General features: G+C 47.9%; 1 protein-coding gene across 1 annotated transcript in view; it reads right to left on the reverse strand.

Moving 5' to 3' along the window:
- The window catches only part of LOC138299178 (complement C4-B-like), a 541,079-nt gene that overhangs the window by 480,677 nt on the left and 37,226 nt on the right, over positions 1–23,176 (reverse strand). Inside the window, exon 2 of the mRNA XM_069237273.1 lies at positions 13,942–14,134. Coding sequence (XP_069093374.1) covers positions 13,942–14,134 — 193 coding nt within the window. The remainder of the gene's footprint in view (positions 1–13,941; positions 14,135–23,176) is intronic.

The raw sequence follows: 23,176 nt of genomic DNA on the forward strand, positions 1-23,176 counted from the left end.
GCAGACAATTGGGCACAAGTTTTGGTCACAAGGGTGGGGAAGACCAAAAGAAAGAGGTCAAAGATCCCCCTAAGGGAAAGATGGGAAACAGAATAAAAAACAAAGATTCTTCTCAAAGCTCCAAAAACCTGCACAGGAAGGTGGGCCCAGAGACTCCTTACATCCTAGGGGTGGGTACAAAGGTAGGAACTTTGGACCAGATTAATCATTTGTCGGAATAGCGATTACCTGATAGTGATTTTCTGTGAGTCGCAATTAGGTAATCGCTATTTGTATGTATGAAACTCCAGGAGTTTCATTTAGCGATTCCCAGTGGCTCGCAAATCGACCTACCTCACCAATATTCATGAGCTAGGTTGCAATTTCCAACCCATTAGTAAACGCTAAAATCTCAAGGATGGTGGCCTGCGGTGCTCAGCACACCACCATGTCTGTGACTGCTTTTAAATAAAGCAAACTTTCTTTAAAGAAATGCAGCCTGTTTTACTTAAAGGAAAACGGGATGGTTAAAAAAGAAAAATGAAAAGTTTTCTTTTCATTTATTTAAGAGTAGGCAGTGGTGCATTGGTTTTTGTATGCATTCACTAAGAGGAAGGAGTCCCACCTACTTAAAATGGTTTACCACCTACTTGAAGTAGTTGATAAAATGCTAATGTTTTGCAACCGCATTTCGGTCACAAAACATTCCTGCATAGTGCTGCAATTCGGTATTAGGAAGGGATGCCCTTGACACGCCCCTTCCTAATATTGAATCGGTATGTAGTTGCAATTCCAATTTGTGATTTGGGAACAAGTTACCAAATAGCAAATTGGAATTCATACATACCAAAATGAATTTTTGCGGTCACAGACTGAGCAACTGCAAAAATGCATGATACATCTGGCCCTTCGATCCCAACAAGGCTTGGTGCTATCATTGCAAGAATAGAGGGCACCAAACTGGAGACCTTACCTGTAAAAACAGGAAAAGTGCCTCTAGCGCACCTGCAGTAAATGCAGTTGCTAATCTCCAGAGGGGATCAGAGTTGTGGCCTGACCATGCAGTGAACTCACAGAGGCAACACTAGTCACAGAGGGAGGCATAGAATTATCCTCTGCCGCCTGGCCTAGTAATATGCAAAAATACAGGCAGCACCCTTTGATAAATGGGGAAAAAGTTGAAGCCCTGAGGGACACAGGAGTTAGTGTCACCATGGTGGCACAGCACTTGGTCCACTCAAATCAGTTCCTGATAGGGACGTCTTATCCTGTCACCAATGCTGACAATGAGATAAAGTTCTACCCCATGGCTATGGTAACATTTGACTTGGGGGAAGTAGTTGGACAGAAGGAAGTGGTTGTGTCCCCATCCATCCCAGTAGATTGTCTGCTTGGAAATGACCTGGAGCATTCCTACTGGGCAGAAGTAGAACTGAAGACCCATGCAGCCATGCTTGGGATCCCAGAATCGGCCTGTGTTGAGACTAAGGCACAGAGCAAACTTCAGAGAGAAAAAGAAGTGTTGGACCCTGAAATAGTGGACCAACCTTCCAAGAGAAAAGGCAAGAAAACTGGGGAGACAGCTTCTATACAGATCCTAAGTCAGAGACCCTCCTCTCAGGAAGGGGACTTGTTATTCCCAGAGGGAACTGAGCCTGCAGAGCTTGGGCCTTACCACCTTGAGCTCTTAGGCCCAGGGGGACCCTCCAGGGAGGATCTGTACCAGGGACAAAGAACCTGTCCCACTCTTGAAGGCCTGAGGCAGAAAGCTGCACAGGAAGAAAAGAGTAGTGCCAGTGGTACCCACAGGGTTTATTGAGAGGATGGACTCCTGTTCATTGAGGCCAGAGAACTCAAGCCTGGTGCAACCAGGAGGGTGGTAGGTCCTCAGCACTACAGAGTTTCTCCTCTCTCTAGCCCATACCATTCACCTAGCTGGGCATGTGGGCCAAAATAAAACTTGGAGAAGGCTAGTGAATTATTTCTACTGGCCTGGAATGTCTCAGAAGGTGAAGGACTGTTGCCAGCCCTGTGTCACCTACCAATCCAGTGGCAAAGCAGGTGGCAACCTAAAGCCCTCTTTAATCCTACTACCTGTGGTTGGGGTACCCTTTGAAAGGGTAGGGGTTGATATTGCTGCCCCCCTTACCCCCAGACAGCATCAGGAAATAGATATATCCGAGTGGTAGTGGATCATGCCACTAGCCTGAAGCCATACCCCTTAGAATCATCACTACTCCTGGAGAAGCAAAAGCTCTCCTGCGTATTTTTTTACCAGGGTTGGATTTCCTAAGGAGGTAGTATCAGGCAGAGGTTCATGTTTGCATACCTAAAAGACTTGTGGAAGGAATGTGGTGTAACTTATAGGTTCACTACTCCATACCATCCTCAGACAAATAGGTTGGTTGAAAGATTTAGTCAGACCCTAAAAGGCATGATTGGAGGACTCCCTCTGCTTTTTGCCTACAGGGAAGGGCCACAAAGGGAAGTAGGATTCTCTCCATTTGAGTTTTTGTTTGGGTATCCTATTAGGGGATCACTGAGTCTTGTAAGGGAAGGCTTGGAGAGGCATCTCAAAGAGCCCAAGCAAAACATAGTGGACTATGTACTTGGCCTACTTTCAAGGATGACAGAGCACATGGAAAAAGCAAGCCAAAACATTCAGGCCAGCCAGGAGCTGGAAAAGCGCTGGTATGACAAAAAAGCTGCTATGGTAGCATTCCAGCCAGGGCAGAAAGTGTGGGTGTTGGAGCTTGTAGCTCCTAGGGATCTCCAAGACAAGTGGTCTGGGCCCTATCCCATACTTGAAAAGAAAGGAGAGGTCACTAACTTAGTTGACCTGGGCAGTTGCAAAAATCCCAAAAGAATAATTCATGTCAACCGCCTATAACCCTACTATGACAGAGCTGATGTGACCATGCTCATGGTTACAGATGAGGGACTGGAAGAAGAGAGTGAGTCCCTCCCTGATCTCATCTCCAGCAACCCACAAGATGGTTCTGTGGATGGAGTGGTCTTGTCAGACACCCTCACAGGGCAACAGCAGGCTGTTTGCAGGCAAGTCCTCAAACAGTACACTGATCCGTGGTAGGACTGATTGGTGTACCCATGATGTGGACACTGGTGACAGCTTGCCTGTGAAAAACAACATTTACAGACAGTCCGACTATGTCTGGGAGAGCATCCAGACAGAAGTCAAGAAAATGTTGGATTTTGGTGTCATTGAACCGTTAGAGAGCCTCTAATGGGGTTTAGTCCCAAACCTCACTCCAAAAGAGAGAAAAAGGAAATTAGGTGTTGTGTGGATTACAAGGGGCTCAACCCAGTAATCAAGACAGATGCACACCCAATTCCCAGAGCTGATGAGCTCATAGACAGGCTATGGGCAGCCAAATATCTCAGTATCTTTGATTTGACATCTGGGTGCTGGCAGATTGGCCTGACCCCAGGAGCAAAAGAGAGGTCTGCATTCTCCACTGCAAATAGACTTCATCAGTTTACTGTTATACCTTTTGGATTAAAGAATGCCCCGGCCACCTTCCAAAGGTTGGTGAACCAAGTCTGTACTGGGCTGAAATCCTTTAGTGCAGCTTATTTGGATGACATAGCTGTCTACAGCTCCACCTGGCAGGATCACCTGATTCACCTAGGAACGGTCCTTGAGGCCCTGCAAAAGGCAGGCCTCACTATCAAGGCCAGTAAGTGCCAAATAGGGCAGGGTAAAGGTGTTTACTTGGGCCAGCGGGCAGGTGGAGGCCAAGTCCATCCATCCAACCTAAGATCTAGACCATTCTGGCTTGGGAAGCTCCCATAACCCAGACTCTGGTCAGGGCATTCCATGGCTTGATTGGGTATTATAGGAGATTTGGGAAGGTTTATGGCACTATAGTGCCCCCCCTCACAAAATTGACCTCCAAGAAAATGCTCAAAAAGGTTGTCTGGACAGTGAGTTGTCAAAGGGCCTTTGACACTATGAATGCTATGTGCTCTGCTCCAGTCCTACAAGCTCCAGACTACTCCAAGCCGTTTATTGTCCAAACTGATGCCTCAGAATGTAGGGTAGGAATGGTCCTAGCCTAGAAAAATGATGAGGGACATGACCAGCCTGTTGCTTTTCTAAGCAGAAGACTACTCCCTAGGGAACATGGTGGGGGAAAACTTTTCTGTGGTCTGTGCCTTGAAGAAGTTGAGGCCTTACCTGTTTGAGGCTTACTTCATAGTTCAGACAGACCATAGGCCTCTCAGATGGTTGCAACAAATGAAAGGTGAAAATTCCAGGCTGCTTAGGTGGTCTATATCTCTACAGGGAATGTACTTTCAAGTGGAACACAGACCTAGGACTGCCCAAGCCAATGCAGATGGCCTTTCCAGGTTCTTCCCCTCAGATGATGAAGACTCACTAGGGAAAGGGTAGTCTCATCCTCTTTCATTTGGGGCGGGGTAGCGTAGGAAAGTGCCTCTTTTGACATGGTTAGCCCCCCCACATTTTGCCTGATAAGTGATGTAGTTTCAAAGTTGTTAGTGCCCAGGGCCCCTGCTAACCAGGTTCCCTGGGCCAGATCTCTTTCCCCAAACTGTTGCTATGCATTTGTAAAATTGACAACACCTTTAGCTGCCACTAAATGTCCCTAGTAAATGGTACTTAGGTACCCAGGGCATGAGGTACTAAGGGTAGGCCCCTGAGGCAGCAGCATATATTGTGCCACCCTCAGGGACCATGCATCCAACTGCACCCAGCACTGCTATTGCAGGCTCAGTGTCCTGGTGCAATCCTAAAATGCAAAAGTGACATGGCACACAGCCTGTGTGACCTGTCCACTGCACACTGCATCCTATATTGGTGAGTCACCCCTCTGGCAGGCCTTTGAGCCCTAAGTCGGGGTGCACTATACTGCAAGTGTGGGCATAGATGCATGAGCAATATGCCCCCACTGTGTCCTTGCCACACCTGGGACATAGTAAGTGAACAGAGCAGCTGTTTTATATGCATGTGCTGGACATTGGTCAGTATGAGCTTCACAGATACCTGATGGGCACTGTGAACCCTGGGTTGTTTGGTATCAAACAACTCTGAACAATAAATCCAAACTGGTTTCAGTATTGGATTTATTGCAAAAGGTACCTAGGGGCCACCTCGGAGGTGACCCCTGCAAAAGCTAACTAACCCTGGCATGGTTGCTGGCCGTCACAATCAGCCTGCAACCACCAGAGAAGATTCCGGAACCCTGGGGTGAGACCCTCTGCTCTCTGGGTTCAGTTCAGAAAACAAAGCCCTTCATGGGCAGAGGTGTTACACCTCCTCCCCCAGGAATGTGCACAGCCTGTCTGCGAGTTTCAAAGGGCTCGCCACCCTTGAAACTCGACCCCCCCCAACCCTGTTGCTTGCAGTAGATAGCCGCCCCCATTGCAAACCCCCACTTTTGGCGTGAGCAACAGCGGGAAAATGCACACAGGACAGGAGGAGTGCCCATCCCTAGCTTGCACCACCCGAGGTGTTGCATGTGAGGTGACTGCTCCATTTAATTTTCCTCCATCTTTCACGGTAGGAAAATGGCATAACAGGGATAGGGAAGTGACCTCTGCACACAGGAAGTGGTCACATAGTGGGTGTAGCCACCCTAAGTGAGATGACCCATTCGTCACTACTAGCAGCTCCCCTAAATGCCCACCTGCAGATCAGATTCCAAGAACACAAGAAGGCCAGCAACAAACAAGACACAAGGCTCGAGAACTGAAATCCTTCTGCATAAAGTAAAAGGCACCAAACCCTGCCTGCTGCACCCAGGATTCGGCAATCACCACTGAGGGGTTGCATGGACATCGGACGGACTCTACAAAATCCCAGAGGGCCTCCAGTCTTCTGAAAATCGCCAAAAATCTCCCTCCAGTGTGAAGGCATCACTCCCTGCAACAAAGAAGCAAAGACCATTGAAGTCCAGTTCACTGACCAGCTGCTAACCAAGGAATTGGACACAACAGCCAGACCAAATTCCACCTGATGGACTCGGAGGGTAAACCCTGTAAGTGTGCCAAGTTGGGTGGCACTGACACCTCCAGTTGCTGAACCGTGAAATAGCCAGGCGTAGTGGACACCTAACGTCGGACACCCAGGAGAAAATTCCACTTTGGGCTCTCAATGGACCAGGAGCAAGCCTCAGTCGAGGGACTTAAGGACACCTAATAACCCCCCTCCAAGTGATCTGTCTCCTGCTTCCAAGGTCACCTTTGCATGCAGCTCTTTGCTCACATATCTGTTCTACAACCGGCGTACCTGGCCCCTGCACCAGAGAACCAGCTGTGCCCGTAGAGTCCCCAGCCCTTGCAACCTCTACACTCCAAGGGGACCCAATGGACTCACCTTGCAGTTCACCTGTGCATTTCTTTTCCAAGTGGTCCCGCAGTGGTCCTGCACCTGCTCCAAGGACTCTTCAGCAGCCACTCCCGCCAAAACTGGGAACCGCCCGAAAATCTCTGGCTGGTACACAGGACCTCTTGATGACCTCGACCTAGAAACAAAGTAAGACACTGGTAAATGCATTGCCTGATTTTATATGCATTTTTATTTTTCTCTCCCATTGATTCCTATGGTCATAATTACGCACAAAAGCAGGACATTTTCTAAACTTTGAAAAATCATAACTTAAATAGTATATACTCGTTTTTCATAACCTTGCTCTTAAAAGTTTTTAGAAAAATCTAAAGTATTTTTGTAAATTGGTCTCAAGTTATTCCTTTAGGTGTGTCCACTTTTGTTGATACTGTGAGTACAACAAATGCTTTGCACTTCTCCGAGATTGGCCATACTGCTCGACCAAGCTACCATAAAAATTAAAGCATTAGGTGGTCTAGTTTTTTCCTCTGTAAACCAAGGTGGGGTTGTTCAGACTCTCTGCAGCGTGCACAACATGTTTGTACACTGTGTAGAAAGGTAGCCTCCTACAATTCTCAATGGATGTTCCACCTCAAAGGTAAACGGGGTGCAACTGCCACACGTCCAGCTGTGTCGTGAACACATGGTATAGTAGTTTGGAATGTCTTTGTTCCAGGAACTGAACAAAAAATAATTTCTATCCTTTAGACCAGGGTAGTCCTTGTTGGAAACATTCCTCTCCCTCCTTTCCTTTTTCACATGAATAATTGTGGTACAGTTCCAAAGAATGTGAATCCAGATGTTTTTTTAGATTACACAGATGGGTTCATGGTGAGGGATCACGTGCACAACAGCATTCATTGAATCTTATGTTTCTTTGTGTAAGTTCATAAAACGTAGAATGAAGAGTAAGCTTGTAGGGATGTCAAATCTCACATGTAACAGTTTGCCTCCTTCTTATCAAGTCAGGAAATAGTTCATCCTGGAGATAAAGTGACTCAAGATAACCATAGTTTTTCCATTGGCTTGGTCAGAAATGGCAGCAGTGTGATGGGGTCGAAAATGTTTTCAAACCAGATAGACACAGGACCAGCATTTTAATTAATGGCATAATAATACATTTTTAAAGACATCAGGCACTAGAGAAGACTAGCAAACCAGCAAGTGGTCTGCTACTGTTTGCTGTATAAGGTTGGTTCCCGGCCTTGTAAGAAACTGTAGGCCGTGGATACGGACAGGCACTTTAAACATGACATTGTTGAATTTGACATACTTGGTTGTAGGCCATTATATTACAGGGAAGTGTCAGGCTTAAGAAATGTGGAAGACACAGGTTGGAAAGAGCTAACAGCGGAGGCACACAAAGAAAAGGGCATGTGCCTTTATGAAAGACTTAGGCAGACTTGTTTGAAGACTGTGAACGATGGGCAGATGGACGCTGGAGCTCAGAAACTTTTGGGGTCACACTTGAAAGAGAGCCAATCGTAGTCCTAGGGCGTGTTTTTTTCCTGAGCAAGTAGTGGCAGCAAGAGGAAACTGATGCTTTGCAACGTCTTCAATAGTAGAGTTACCACTGCTGTGGTGATGCACACCACACTCATCCTGGTACCTTTGTTGTTTTTGCCTCTTACCAGTTTTGTATCCTGTGAGAAATTGGGTTTTTGATTGAGGGGGATGATAACCCTTCTCAAGCAAAAACCACAATCCCTGTAAGGATGAAACCCAAAAGTCCTTAAAATTAACCTGTGCTGAACCCTCTGATAGCTTGGCACAACAGCAATCAGGCTTAACTTAGAGGCACTGTGCAAAGTATTTATGCAGCACACAAACAGTACCAAAGTGTAAATACAACACAAGAAAAATCCCACACCAATTTATAAAAAAATAGAGTACAATTTAATAAATCATTTGGGACCAAAATGGCAAACATCCTATCAGTAGAACTATAATTAGGATTTTTAAAAGTTCAATGTGAAAATAGCACCTGAAAGCAAAAAGTGTCAATAACAGTGATCTGGTCACGTTGGACCGGGACCAAGTCACAAGTTCAATCTGACCGCAAAGGAGCGAGTTCAGTCTGCTGTCGAGAATAATTTGTACTCTTGGAGTGGAGGTGCGAAGTCTGTGTTGTCCTGCATTCAGCAGGAGCTGCAATGCGAGTTCCGGAGTTGAGATCCGTGACGTTGAGTTGTGCCATCAAAGCTGCAAAATAGGAGCTTTGATACTGCCGTCAAGAGACATTGCGCTGCATCGACGTCTATGGTGCCCCAGGTCTGGGGCTGGCGATGTGAGGACTTGCATCGAGATGCGTTGGCGCTGAGGTGCATCAAGCTGGGTCAGAGCCATCAAAGGCGCTGAACAGGAGCTACCATGCAAGATCTGACATTAGGGTGCATCGAGCTGGACCAGCGTCAAGGGGCTTTTGTGTCCCTGTACCTCAGATAGGTCAGTCAACTGACTCTTAGAGTCACTCTGTGCTAGTTGGCAGTCGGTTTGCGCCCTGTCCAAGTAGGGACGCTCACTCTAGTCAGGGTAAGGGAGAAACCCACTTAGCTAACCCCTGCTCACCCCCTTGGTAGCTTGGCACGAGCGGTCAGGCTTATCTCAGAAGCAATGTGTAAAGCATTTGCATATAACACACAGTAATACAGTAAAAACACTACAAAAGCACACCACACAGGTTTTAGAAAAATCACCAATATTTATCTGTGTAAAACAAGACCAAAATGAGAAAAATCCAACATACAGTAATAAAGATATGAATTTTGCAAGAATTAACTTAAAAATACAGTTCCTTGAAGTCGATAGCTCCACCTGGGGCTATCACGGTGTCGTGATCAACAAAACCAACAGTTCAGGTCGTCCGCGGCGTCGCGGGCCAGCTACGGTGTTGGGAAGACTGGCAAACAGTACCTTGGAAGTGCAGGGCGTCGGGATCCTCGCAATGAGATACGGAGAGCAGCGTCGCAGGCGTCGGTTCTGGAGGTCGGTGCTGGGGTCGTTGGGCCCTTGAAGTCATACGTATTGCAGATCAAGCTCCGGGATGATGAAGTCAGGACGCTGGCGTGGATGGAGTTGGGGCTGCGGTGCGAAGCGGGACAATACGACGTGTGGTACCCACAGGTCACAGCGCAGGCAGTGGCTCGGTGACAGCATCCAGCGGCGTCGGTGAGACCAGGGCTGCGGTGTGAAGTGGGGCGGTACGACGTGCGGTGTCACCAGGTCATGGTGCAGGCAGCAGCGTTGTCGTTGCTGAAGCAATGTCATCGGTAGGCCCAAGTCAGCTGTGCAGCGTCCACAGGTTGCGGTGCAGACAGGGACGTCTGTTGACGACACTGGAGTCGATGGTGCTGGCGTCAGTGGGCCGGGGCTGCGGTGCGAGACGGGATAGTGCTTCATGTTCCTCACAAGCGGTGTCCACAGGCCATGGTGCAGGCAGCGGCGTCGGTGGTAGCAGGAGCGGCGGCATCAGGGATACCCAGGCTGCAGTGTGAGCAAGGCGATGCTGGAGTGCAGGGCCTACAGGTCACGGTGCAAACAGCGGTTCAGTGGTGGCATCAGATAGTGGGGTCGGTGAGACCAGGGTTGCGGTGCAAAGCAGGGCAGTGCGACTCCATGTGGCGTTGGCAGGTCACGGCAAGTCAGCGGCGTCTTGGTGATTTTTCTTCTTGGACAGCACAAAACACACAGTTTCCAATGCTGTAGGCAGATCAAACTGAAGTATTTGATATCCCTGGGACTTCCAACAAGAGGCAATCTCTACTCCAACACCTTGGAGAATTTTATCAAGCAAGATACCCAGCAAAGTTCACCCTTTGCTCTCTTTTAAGGCAGAAGCAGCAACTGCAGGCCAACCCAACAAAGCAACACAGCAAAGGGGCAGTGCTCCTCCTCCAGCTCTTCAGATCTTCTCCTTGGAAGAGGATCCTCTTGATTCCAGAAAGATTCTAGAAGCCTGGGGTTTTGGGCCATTACTTATACCCCTTTCTGCCTTTGAAGTTGCACAACTTCAAAGGAAAATCTCACTTGCTTGCAAGATCCTTCCTTGTCCAGGCCAGGCCCCAGACACACACCAGGGGGCTGGAGACTGCATTGTGTGAGAACAGGCACAGCCCTTTCAGATGTGAGTGGCCTCTCCTCCCTCCACTCTAGCCCAGATGGCTCATCAGGATATGCACGCTACACCCCAGCACCCTTTGTGTCACTGTCTAGAGAAGAGGTGAAAACAGCCAAACTGTCAAACTAACCCAGACAGGGAATCCACAAACAGACAGAGTCGCAGAGTGGTTTAAGCAAAAAATGCCTACTTTCTAAAAGTGCAAAAAGAACAAATGACGAGCGGAATGCTGAACAATGCAAACATTCACCCCCAGTCACAAAGATCTGGATTTAATCCATCATTTGTTTGCTCAATACTCCACTCCAGTTTGGACCCAGCTATCTGCAAATCAGTCTTGACCCTGTTCCCCATGGGAACAGTCCAGCCCGAACTGCCAAGCCAGGTCCTCCCTGGACTGGAAACAAGCATCCTAGGACCAGTTTCAGGGAATCACCCTTCATCAGCCAGGCTAGCTTGAATCCAGTGGCGCAGTGAGCACAGGACCCACGTCTGGGCATACCCTTCCCACTTAGAGCACCAAATGCAAAAAGAACAAATGATTAATAGAACGCTGACCAATGCAAACATTCACCCCACAGTCACAAAGATCTGGGTTTAACCCATCATTTTTTTTTTTTGCTCACCACGCCACCCAAGTTTGGACACAGGCATATGCAAATCAATCTTGACCCTGTTCCCCATGGAAACAGTCCAAAATGCCAAGCCTGGTCCTCCCTGGACCAGAAACAAGCATCTTGGGACTGGTTTCAGAGTATCACTCTTCATCAGCCAGACTAGCTTGAATTCAGTGGCGCAGTGAGCACGGGACCCACGTCTGGGCATACCCTTCCCACTTAGGGCGACAAATGCAAAAAGAACAAATGATGGACGGAATGCTGAACAATGCAAATATTCACCCCTAGTCACAAAGATCTGGGTTTAATCCATCATTTTTTGCTCACCATGGCAACCCAGGTTGGGCCCAGCCGTATGCAAATCAGCCTTGACCCTGTTCCTCATGGGAACAGTCCAGCCCGAACTGCCAAGCCAGGTCCTTCCTGGACCGGAAACAAGCATCCTAAAACCAGTTTCAGGGTACCACCCTTCATCAGCCATTCTAGCTTGAATCCAGTGGCATAGTGAGCCCGGGAACCACATCTGGGCATATCCGGTGCACTTGTGGTGACAAAATCAAACACACACAAAAAATCCACTACAAAAGAAAACCCGAAAGAATTTAATAAAAGGTGGCATGAAACTAGAATATTACAAAGGAAAGTGTCTTTGATTAGTTTGGTGTTAATTTTTTTAGTATTTTTTCAAAAATTAGCATCACAAAAATTTGTTGGTGGATTTAACAAGGTTAAAAGTTGGAGGAATCTGGACCGTTACTCTGCGGACAGCTATCAAATTGAGGTTTGCAGATTGCCCGAGGATCCAACAATATAAATCAAGAGTTCTCCATCAGACACAGCAGTTTTTCGCTTCTTTCGCCCATTTTGGTTTCACAATATCAAAGTTGGAGCCCCAAAATTGGATCTAAGCACCCTTAAAATATTACAAAAATACCAGGCCAGATAAAGTCATATACCCAACTCATGCAGCTCATGTCCAGATGCTGTGCACAGCAGGAGTTGCCACAGAAACTTGAGCCCTTCTCCCCCTGCAAAGTACATGGAGGGCCCCCCTCCAAACTCACTCAGGAGCTCTCATGCTAGGGTACTGTGCTGAGGCCTCCCCCGCTGGAACTCAGCGCCCCCACCTCCACCTCCCTGCACTGCGGCGGCTGCGGCAGCCTTTGTTATGCCACTGACTTGTCACTGAGAGTTGGACAAAGGCTCTATCTAGCCTGTGGCCGTTTGTTGTCAGGGGTTGGCAGTCCATAGCAGTTTATCTGCACAGTCTGGATATTTGCGTACTCCTGTAGCCAAATCCCGCTGCACATGTCCTTCTGCCCACAGGCACCCTTAATGACGTAGCTAACCCCCTGCTGCTTACGGCCCCTTTACCCATTCCCACACCTCGTAGTACTTCCCACACCAGTATTATGCCCCTCTTGTCAGATCTTGTTGAGATCCCTCCACTTAATAGCTTGCTAAGAGACTGACAAAAAAATCAGTGCAGAAGTGATGCAGGAATATGCTACCAACTAACAGGAAATGAAGCATTTAGGCCGCCCCGCCCCATGCTGCTTAACTGCCCCTCCCCAGCTTGCCCTGTCTGGGAAATAGCATTTACACCCTCTTCAGTATAGTGGATGTCCAGCTGTTTTCTTGTGTGTGCGTTCAAGCGAAATTCACATCAATTACCCTGCCCTCAAGGGTTGTAACTTTGACGAAGTGTTCCATCTCACGTCACACTGACTTGTGCCAGGGTAAGTATTTTCTTATTTTAGGTCTGGCTTAAAAGTGCATCTGTCTCAACCTATTCTTACCACTTCAAAACATACAAGGAGTGGGATGTGGCTCCGCCCAGACGACTATCCTCCTCTCACATCATGCTAGTGGCTGCTTCGTTCCATTCCACCTGATGAGGTGCTTCCATTGCAACAGGTAATGGAGTATTTTGCATCTCAGAACTTCACTGAATCATCATGCATTAATTATGTATCCCATAGATGCACTGTGTAAAGAAAAATGTATATATTTTAGTTTTTCAGCTCCGTCGGCTTTTCAATGTTTAATGTTTTAAATAGGACTCAAAAGGCAGTCTGCCTTATTTGCTTTGCCAGTGCTTGTTAATTCTTGGTATGCCCAGGGCTTTAAATGGAAATATAAAAGTGCAGGTACTCACTATTAAGAGTACCTGTTTGCTCCTGAAAAGGGCTGGTAGTCTCCCATTAAATGTATTGTAGCAGGACTGAGACGTGTAGGTTCTCCCTGCATCAAATTAAAGAAGTGCAGGTACTCAGTACCGCACAGTACCTGCCCGTACAATATTGTTAGAATATTGTTAGAACCTAAAATAGGTAGGATGCACAGCAAACTCTACAGAAGAAAGGATCTTTAATAACCAATACAGGGGAGGGGTCTCAACCAAGGGAGGAGGCGAATTATTGATACTCTACAAAAGAGGAGGATTCTCAACCTACAGAAGGGGGGATTCCCAATACCCAAGAGGTGAACCATATACATAGGAGGATTCTCAATAATCTACATAATGGGTGATTCTTATCCTACAGAAGGAGAGGTTTCTCAATAATCTACAGCGGGCGGATTCTTACCTAAAAAGAGGGTGATTCTCATCTACAAAGGGGAGATTCTCACTTCAGAGGGGAGCGTTCACCCCAATCTACAGAAGGGAAGAATCTCAATAACCTACAAAGGGGAGGTTCTCAAACTGCAGAGGGGAGGAGCTTCATTGCACAAAGTGGTGGGGAGATGGTAAGTCCCCATTAAACTAAGCCAGGCTGAGAGAAGGATTCTTGTTGTGCTTTCAAAGATCAAAAAGAGTCACTGTGCACAGAGGGTGACAAATAAAAGATGGATCATACCTTCAGTTTCTTGACCTCCATGTAATTGTTGGCGCTGGTTAAGGTGAAGGTCTCTATGTTGGAGCATCTCTTGTTTTTCAGCTGGTTCTCAAAATAAACTTCAATGTTGATGTCACTGGTGAGTCCCTCCACTTGTACTGCTACTGACTCGGCGACATCCACATGGATGATGTTAGGAGCGGTGACCAAAACACTAAGTAAAGAAGGACACAGATGATACCGGTCATATTGATATGCTAACACTAATATCACATGTCTGCATATATGACAAGTGGTTGTTATATTACCCAAACCATAGCAGAAATGGACAGGAGTAAACAAGTTCCCAGTTATGTTTTTTTTTTAATTGCTCTTTATTGAAAGTTTTTGAATGTACAATTAACACAGGATTAGCATCTTCGTACAACAGCGCATCGTACTGACAAACATTACCATGGAAAATTGAGGCAACAACTAGATTAGAGACAGACAAATAGCTGAGTGCAAACTACAACATTCAAGCTATAGGAGTCATGCTGAGATAAGGCAGGGAAGACCCTACTATGTGGTGGGGGTGGGCTCACAGCAAGGACAAGGGGGACATAATCCCGAATTAGGCCAGACAGCTAGCGGCATATCTGGCTGGTCATCGGGATTTCGGCAATGATCTGACATGATGGGCTAGGGAAATGAGTGCAGCCACGGCCTAAGGCACTTGTAAGTCTGAGTCCAGTTCCAGAGCTAGGAGTACTGTAGCCTATTTTTAGGTTGGGCACGCAAGTGGTTTGACATGTTGTAGGTGTTATCGTCTTTTAACCGCACTGTTGGAAGCTGACCTGGTGTGTGGTGGAGAGCTATGGTTCTATCACCTTATACCAGGTTCAGGTATGCCCTATTAGTGAAGTTTAGGCAGTGTCTAGGAATTCAGGGCTCTCTAGAGGTAGCTGTTGATAAGCAGCCAAGACTTATCTAGGAGACATGCAAAGCTTATGCAATACCACTAGAGTCACATAGAAACTTATCACACATGAAAGAACCACACAGTGTTACACACAACACTAGAATACTTATAGGCAGTTCCCCCTGACTGGAGGGGAGTACACACTAAGGGGGTCATTCTGACCCTGGTGGTCATGGACCGCCAGGGCCAACGACCGCGGGAGCACCGCCAACAGGCTGGCGGTGCTCCCATGGGCATTCTGACCGCGGCGGTACAGCCGCGGTCAGAAACGGGAAACCGGCGGTGCCCCGCCGGTTTCCCGCTGCCCAAGGGAATCCTCCATGGCGGCGCTGCAAGCAGCGCCGCCATGGGGATTCCGACCCCCTTACCGCCAGCCTGGTTCTGGCGGTTTTGACCGCCAGAACCTGGCTGGCGGTAACGGGTGTCGTGGGGCCCCTGGGGGTCCCTGCAGTGCCCATGCCAAAGGCATGGGCACTGCAGGGGCCCCCTAACAGGGCCCCACCAAGATTTTCAGTGTCTGCCAAGCAGACACTGAAAATCGCGATGGGTGCAACTGCACCCGTCGCACCCCTTCCACTCCGCCGGCTCCATTCGGAGCCGGTATCCTCATGGAAGGGGGTTTCCTGCTGGGCTGGCGGGCGGCCTTCTGGCGGTCGCCCGCCAGCCCAGCTGGGAACTCAGAATAACCGCAGCGGTCTTTTGACCGCGCAGCGGTATTCTGACGGTTCCCTCAGAATGACCCCCTAAGTATATACACATTAGCAATCAGTAAATAGCATTGAAACAACAAGATTTGGCAATACTTAGTAAAAAAATAGCAAGGCCCCTAGGGGAGGGCCCAACCATATTTTAAGAAAGTGGAATGCAAGTTACAGTTCCACCACTCAATCAATAAATCAATCAGGCATTTGTAAAGCGCACTACTCACCCATGAGAGTCTCAAGGTGCTGCCGGAGGTTGTGGAATTGTTAGAGGGGAGCTGGAGGACTTAGGAAACCCAAGAGGTGAGTACCAGAGTGACCCCCAGCAACCAGGAGAGCCGAGGTAAGTACCTAGTCTTCCCAAGAACTAACAGGAGGACTTGGAAAAAGGATTGTACGAGAACAGGACCAGACAAGAAGAAACCAAAGGTGGATTCTGGTAGAAGAGGACTTGCAAAAGAAGGGGACGGAGTCCAGTCCACAATGGAGTGTCCAGTGGGTGCAGGAGCCACTACCCACCCTTCTGTAGATGCAGAACCAGGTCGACTAGGGGAGAAGAAGACCAGTTGTGGAGCCCAGGAGCTGAAGAGGAGTCCTTTGAGTGGTGCAGATGGTGTCCCATGTCAGTTGTCAGGTCGCCGATGGTCAGTGGTATAGAAGAACCACCAATAAGCCTTGGAAAATGCAAGAAGCGCAAAAGAAGAGTTGCAAGGCTGAAGAGAACCAGCAAGGCTCAGGGGACTCGACCAAAGGAGTGGAGTCCGAGGTGACCCTCAGCAGGTGAGAGGGCCAAAAGAAGCAGTCACAGTCCCCACAGGCAACCCACTGGCAGCAGGCACAGTAAATTGCAGTGAGGCCCAGTCAGCCCACCTGAAGAGAAGTCCCACATAGCTGGAGCTGCAGAGAGGAGACTGTGGTTGGCAGGATGAAGTGCTGGGGCTACACAGAGCCTGAAGATCCCTGGTGCAGGAGCAAATAAGCCTTGGTAGCTACAAGGGTCCCGTGCACAGGGGTATTGTCCTGCAAGGAGAGGCAAGGGCTTACCGTCCTCCAAGTTGAACAGCTGTCAGAGAGGACCAAGGGGACCACTTCAGACCACCACCTGTGATGCAGGATCCATGCAGATCCAGAGGAGAGCAGATCCACACAGCCGGTCGTTGTTGCAGTTGGTGCCTGCAGAGGCAGGGGAGTGACTCCTTCAGTCCAAGGGAGATTCCTTCTTGCTTCTTGGTGCAGGCTGAAGTCTTGTCGATATCAGAGGATTCACAGCCGGGGAAATGTTGCAGTTGCTAGAAGGAACTGGAGAAACAATGTTGCAAAGCGGAGTTGTCGCTGAAGTTGCAGATAATCGGTTCCTGAAGAGTCCAGTTGCGGTTCCGGTGGCCAGAAAATGAAGTAAAGTGGTACAATACATGCTGCAGCCCATGGGGAACTCCTGGTGCCCCAATGCCCTGGGTACCTAAGTACCATATACTAGGGTTTTCTAAGAGGGCGCCAATATACCAATTGTTGAGTGTACAAAGTCCTAGGCAACCAAATTTAGAGGGAGAGAGCACAATCACTGGGATCTTGGTTAGCAGGATCCCAGTGAAAACAGTCTAAGCAGGCAAAAAGTGGGGGTAACCAATCTAAAAAGAGTGACTTTTCTACACATGCCCATCACACGCACTCGTTTGTTGACTTGCCTTTCAAAAATCCTTTGTTATCATTGTTAAATGTTTTACGTTTGTCCCTCCTTGGGACGGTTTTGTTATCACCTTGCAGACTGCCCCTGTTACATGGATAATTGCACGATTGCTGATACGTTTGACTGCAAATTAACTTCTTTTTCTTTTTATGTCTCTTCTTCGCGCTGAGTCCAGAGGGGGCCCCTCCATCTAGTTTGAAGTGCGACCCCCTCAAGTTTCTTTACGCCACTGCCAGATACTTCAGGGAATTTCCACTGAGTAACCCTGTTGTTGAATTCTACCTGCGAATGACTCCATAACGAGCACAAAAAGCAGGGGAGACAAGGGGCAGCCCTGTCTAGTGACTCTATATATACAATCCAGAGTGCTCATGCCCAATCCGGACCAGCACCACCGGATCCAAGTATAGGGCTTTTGATCCAGTATAATATGTTCCTGCCAAAACTCATTGATTGCAGCACCACAAATAAATATGTCCAGGAGAGTCTAGCAAATGCCTTCACCATTTTGACAGAAAGTGCCATCGCCCATGGTTGGCCCAACAGTAACCCTCCCATTATTTGAAAAAGGCACCTGATGTTCAATGACCAGCCCTTCCTCTACACAAATCTGCACTTGTTCAGATCCACCAAAGACATAAGTTGCAACTAAATGCAGTCTGCTATTATCTCACCGTGGAGTTTGCAGTATACGTTAAGGATGTGGACAGTGGTCGATAATATACTCTTTACAGGGGATCTCCACCATGTTTGGGGAGCATGACATTAAAGGCTTCTTGGAAAGACGGTGGCAGCCTACCTATGTTCCAAGCCATCTTACAATGTGCTGCTAGGTGAGATTAATAAGGTCTGTGGGACTGTTACATCCACCTTCAAGGGGCTCCACCTGTGAGGAAGAACTGTGGGCCTCCCCCCAGTCCCATGTGTCCATCTGGTCAGCACAGGGATTTGCTCTCATACGTACTTTTTTGTTTGATAGGAAACAGTAGTGCATATTTTAAACCTATTTCACCAAGTCTGAATTTTACACTGGTGTAGGAGGCCTGATGTATTTGGGCAGACACGGTTTAGTCAGGGAATATAAGAGATCTGCTATCACCCACCGTGAAGTGTCTCGCACCTTCGGCCACCTGCAGTTTAATTCTTGTTAATGAAAATGCAGACGTTTGGCCACCATGATGCAGGAGTTTGGCCAACACGGGTCTGGGAGGAGCCCGTGACAGCAGAGCCTTGGCCTGGACCCAGTCCGCCTTCTACAGCATGAATGGAGATAAAGAGTGGGGCACCCCTGCTGTGGTCAACCAGTCCTTCAGGAAAGACACCATATCTTGCTTCTCTGTACCTTCTGGGACCCTCTGTACCTTCTGGGAGTGCTGTAACGAGCACAGCCTGCAACATCCCCGGCCCTATCTTTAAAGGCGTGGAGACAGCTGTTGTAATGACGACTCTGTGACCCACTCCCTCAGAGTCTTCTGATCTTCACAAACGAGCACCATGTTGTAGGAAAGTACCATCTTGCCTGGCATGTTACTCCCATTTTTCACTGTATATATGTTGTTTTAGTTGTAATTGTCACTGGGACCCTGGTATCCCAGGGCCCCAGTGCTCATAAGTGTGCCTGAATGTGTTACCTGTGTAGTGACTAACTGTCTCACTGAGGCTCTGCTAATCAGAACCTCAGTGGTTATGCTCTCTCATTTCTTTCCAAATTGTCACTAACAGGCTAGTGACCATTTTTACCAATTTACATTGGCTTACTGGAACACCCTTATAATTCCCTAGTATATGGTACTGAGGTACCCAGGGTATTGGGGTTCCAGGAGATCCCTATGGGCTGCAGCATTTCTTTTGCCACCCATAGGGAGCTCTGACAATTCTTACACAGGCCTGCCACTGCAGCCTGAGTGAAATAACGTCCACGTTATTTCACAGCCATTTTACACTGCACTTAAGTAACTTATAAGTCACCTTTATGTCTAACCTTTACCTGGTAAAGGTTAGGTGCAAAGTTACTTAGTGTGAGGGCAACCTGGCACTAGCCAAGGTGCCCCCACATTGTTCAGAGCCAATTCCCTGAACTTTGTGAGTGCGGGGACACCATTACACACGTGCACTACATATAGGTCACTACCTATATGTAGCTTCACAATGGTAACTCCGAATATGGCCATGTAACATGTCTATGATCATGGAATTGCCCCCTCTATGCCATCCTGGCATAGTTGGCACAATCCCATGATCCCAGTGGTCTGTAGCACAGACCCTGGTACTGCCAAACTGCCCTTCCTGGGGTTTCACTGCAGCTGCTGCTGCTGCCAACCCCTCAGACAGGCAGCTGCCCTCCTGGGGTCCAGCCAGGCCTGGCCCAGGATGGCAGAACAAAGAACTTCCTCTGAGAGAGGGTGTGACACCCTCTCCCTTTGGAAAATGGTGTGAAGGCAGGGGAGGAGTAGCCTCCCCCAGCCTCTGGAAATGCTTTGTTGGGCACAGAGGTGCCCAATTCTGCATAAGCCAGTCTACACCGGTTCAGGGGACCCCTTAGCCCTGCTCTGGCGCGAAACTGGACAAAGGAAAGGGGAGTGACCACTCCCCTAACCTGCACCTCCCCTGGGAGGTGTCCAGAGCTCCTCCAGTGTGCTCCAGACCTCTGCCATCTTGGAAACAGAGGTGCTGCTGGCACACTGGACTGCTCTGAGTGGCCAGTGCCACCAGGTGACGTCAGAGACTCCTTGTGATAGGCTCCTTCAGGTGTTGCTAGCCTATCCTCTCTCGTAGGTAGCCAAACCCTCTTTTCTGGCTATTTAGGGTCTATGTCTCTGGGGAAACTTCAGATAACGAATGCAAGAGCTCAACCGAGTTCCTCTGCATCTCTCTCTTCACCTTCTGATAAGGAATCGACTGCTGACCGCGCTGGAAGCCTGCAAACCTGCAACATAGTAGCAAAGACGACTACTGCAACTCTGTAACGCTGATCCTGCCGCCTTCTCGACTGTTTTCCTGCTTGTGCATGCTGTGGGGGTAGCCTGCCTCCTCTCTGCACCAGAAGCTCCGAAGAAATCTCCCGTGGGTCGATGGAATCTTCCCCCTGCAACCGCAGGCACCAAAAAGCTGCATTACCGGTCCCTTGGGTCTCCTCTCAGCACGACGAGCGAGGTCCCTCGAAACCAGCGACTCTGTCCAAGTGACCCCCACAGTCCAGTGACTCTTCAGTCCAAGTTTGGTGGAGGTAAGTCCTTGCCTCACCTCGCTGGGCTGCATTGCTGGGAACCGCGACTTTGCAGCTACTCCGGCCCCTGTGCACTTCCGGCGGAAATCCTTTGTGCACAGCCAAGCCTGGGTCCACGGCACTCTAACCTGCATTGCACGACTTTCTAAGTTGGTCTCCGGCGACGTGGGACTCCTTTGTGCAACATCGGTGAGCACCGTTTCACGCATCCTTGTAGTGCCTGTTTCTGGCACTTCTCCGGGTGCTACCTGCTTCAGTGAGGGCTCTGTGTTTCGATTGACGTCCCCTCTCTCTTCAGGTCCAATTTGCGACCTCCTGGTCCCTCCTGGGCCCCAGCAGCGTCCAAAAACGCCAAACGCACAATTTGCGACTAGCAAGGCTTGTTGGCGTCCTTTCAGCGGGAAAACACTTCTGCACGACTCTCCAAGGCGAGGGGGATCCGTCCACCAAAGGGGAAGTCTCTAGCCCTTTTCGTTCCTGCAGAAACCTTAGCTTCTTCTGTCCAGTAGAAGCTTCTTTGCACCCGCAGCTGGCATTTCCTGGGCATCTGCCCATCTCCGACTTGCTTGTGACTTTTGGACTTGGTCCCCTTGTTCCACAGGTACCCTAGATTGGAAATCCACAGTTGTTGCATTGCTAGTTTGTGTCTTTCCTGCATTATTCCTCTAACACAACTTCTCTGTCCTTAGGGGAACTTTAGTGCACTTTGCACTCACTTTTCAGGGTCTTGGGGAGGGTTATTTTGCTAACTCTCACTATTTTCTAATAGTCCCAGCGACCCTCTACAAGGTCACATAGGTTTGGGGTCCATTCGTGGTTCGCATTCCACTTTTGGAGTATATGGTTTGTGTTGCCCCTATCCCTATGTTTCCCCATTGCATCCTATTGTAACTATACATTGTTTGCACTGTTTTCTAAGACTATACTGCATATTTTTGCTATTGTGTATATATATCTTGTGTATATTTCCTATCCTCTCACTGAGGGTACACTCTAAGATACTTTGGCATATTGTCATAAAAATAAAGTACCTTTATTTTTAGTATAACTGTGTATTGTGTTTTCTTATGATATTGTGCATATGACACTAAGTGGTACTGTAGTAGCTTCACACGTCTCCTAGTTCAGCCTAAGCTGCTCTGCTAAGCTACCATTATCTATCAGCCTAAGCTGCTAGACACCCTATACACTAATAAGGGATAACTGGGCCTGGTGCAAGGTGCAAGTACCCCTCGGTACTCACTACAAGCCAGTCCAGCCTCCTACATTGGTTGTGCAGTGGTGGGATAAGTGCTTTGAGACTACTTACCACTCTTGTCATTGTACTTTTCATAAGAGAAAAATATACAAAACAGGGTCAGTGTATATACACATAGCCAAAAAGTTTTGCATTTCCTCTTTTCACTCTTTTCTAAGTGCTGAAAAGTACTTCTAACTTTCTAAAAAGTTCATAAAAGTTTGAAAAGTTTTTTTTCTCTGTCTTTCTAAAAGCTCTGACAAACTTTTTATCTTTTACTATCACTTTAACTCTCTCTAAAAATGTCTGGCACAGGCCAAAATGTTGATCTGTCCAAACTTGCATATGACAACCTTAGCTGGAAAAGAGCAAGGAGTCTCTGTATAGAGAGAGGTTTGAGTGTAGGGAAGAATCCTTCCTTGGAACTGTTACTTAACATGCTTAGAGAACAGGATAAGGCCATAGGTGCCTCATCTGTTGAAAAAGTACCTAATAGTTCTCAATCTGATTCAGGGACTCCCCCAGGAAAAGATTCAGGAAAGAAACTTCCTAGCCTGCCCATTACTAGACAGTCTAGCATAGTTGGTAATGATGATGAGCCACACCATACAAATAGTGTTGTCTCACATCATAGCAAAAGCATTTATCCTCACCATACTGGTAGTAATGTTTCTGTTAACCAAGCTGTTAGGGTGGCTTCTGTAAGGGACAGGTCTCCTTCTGTTCATTCCCATCATACCTCTGTATCTAGGAATGTCCCTCCCACCAACCCTGATGACAGAATGTTAGAGAGGGAACTCAATAAGTTGAGGGTGGAACAAACCAGACTGAAGCTTAAAAAGCAACAGCTGGATTTGGATAGACAGTCTTTTGAACTAGAGAAGGAAAGACAGAAGTTGGGTTTAGAAACCCATGGTGGCAGCAGCAGTATTTCCCATAGTCATCCTGCAAAAGAGCATGATTCCAGGAATCTGCACAAGATAGTTCCCCCTTATAAGGAGGGGGATGACATTAACAAGTGGTTTGCTGCACTTGAGAGGGCCTGTGTTGTACAGGATGTCCCTCAAAGGCAGTGGGCTGCTATCCTATGGCTATCATTTAGTGGAAAAGGTAGGGATAGGCTCCTTACTGTGAAAGAAAATGATGCTAATAATTTCCAAGTTCTTAAGAATGCACTCCTGGATGGTTATGGCTTAACCACTGAACAGTACAGGATAAAGTTCAGAGAGACCAAAAAGGAGTCTTCACAAGACTGGGTTGATTTCATTGACCATTCAGTGAAGGCCTTGGAGGGGTGGTTACATGGCAGTAAAGTTACTGATTATGACAGCCTGTATAACTTAATCCTGAGAGAGCATATTCTTAATAATTGTGTGTCTGATTTGTTGCACCAGTACTTGGTGGACTCTGATCTGACCTCTCCCCAAGAATTGGGAAAGAAGGC

Source organism: Pleurodeles waltl, chromosome 6 (assembly GCF_031143425.1).
Source record: "Pleurodeles waltl isolate 20211129_DDA chromosome 6, aPleWal1.hap1.20221129, whole genome shotgun sequence".
In the NCBI taxonomy this organism is placed as follows: domain Eukaryota; kingdom Metazoa; phylum Chordata; class Amphibia; order Caudata; family Salamandridae; genus Pleurodeles; species Pleurodeles waltl.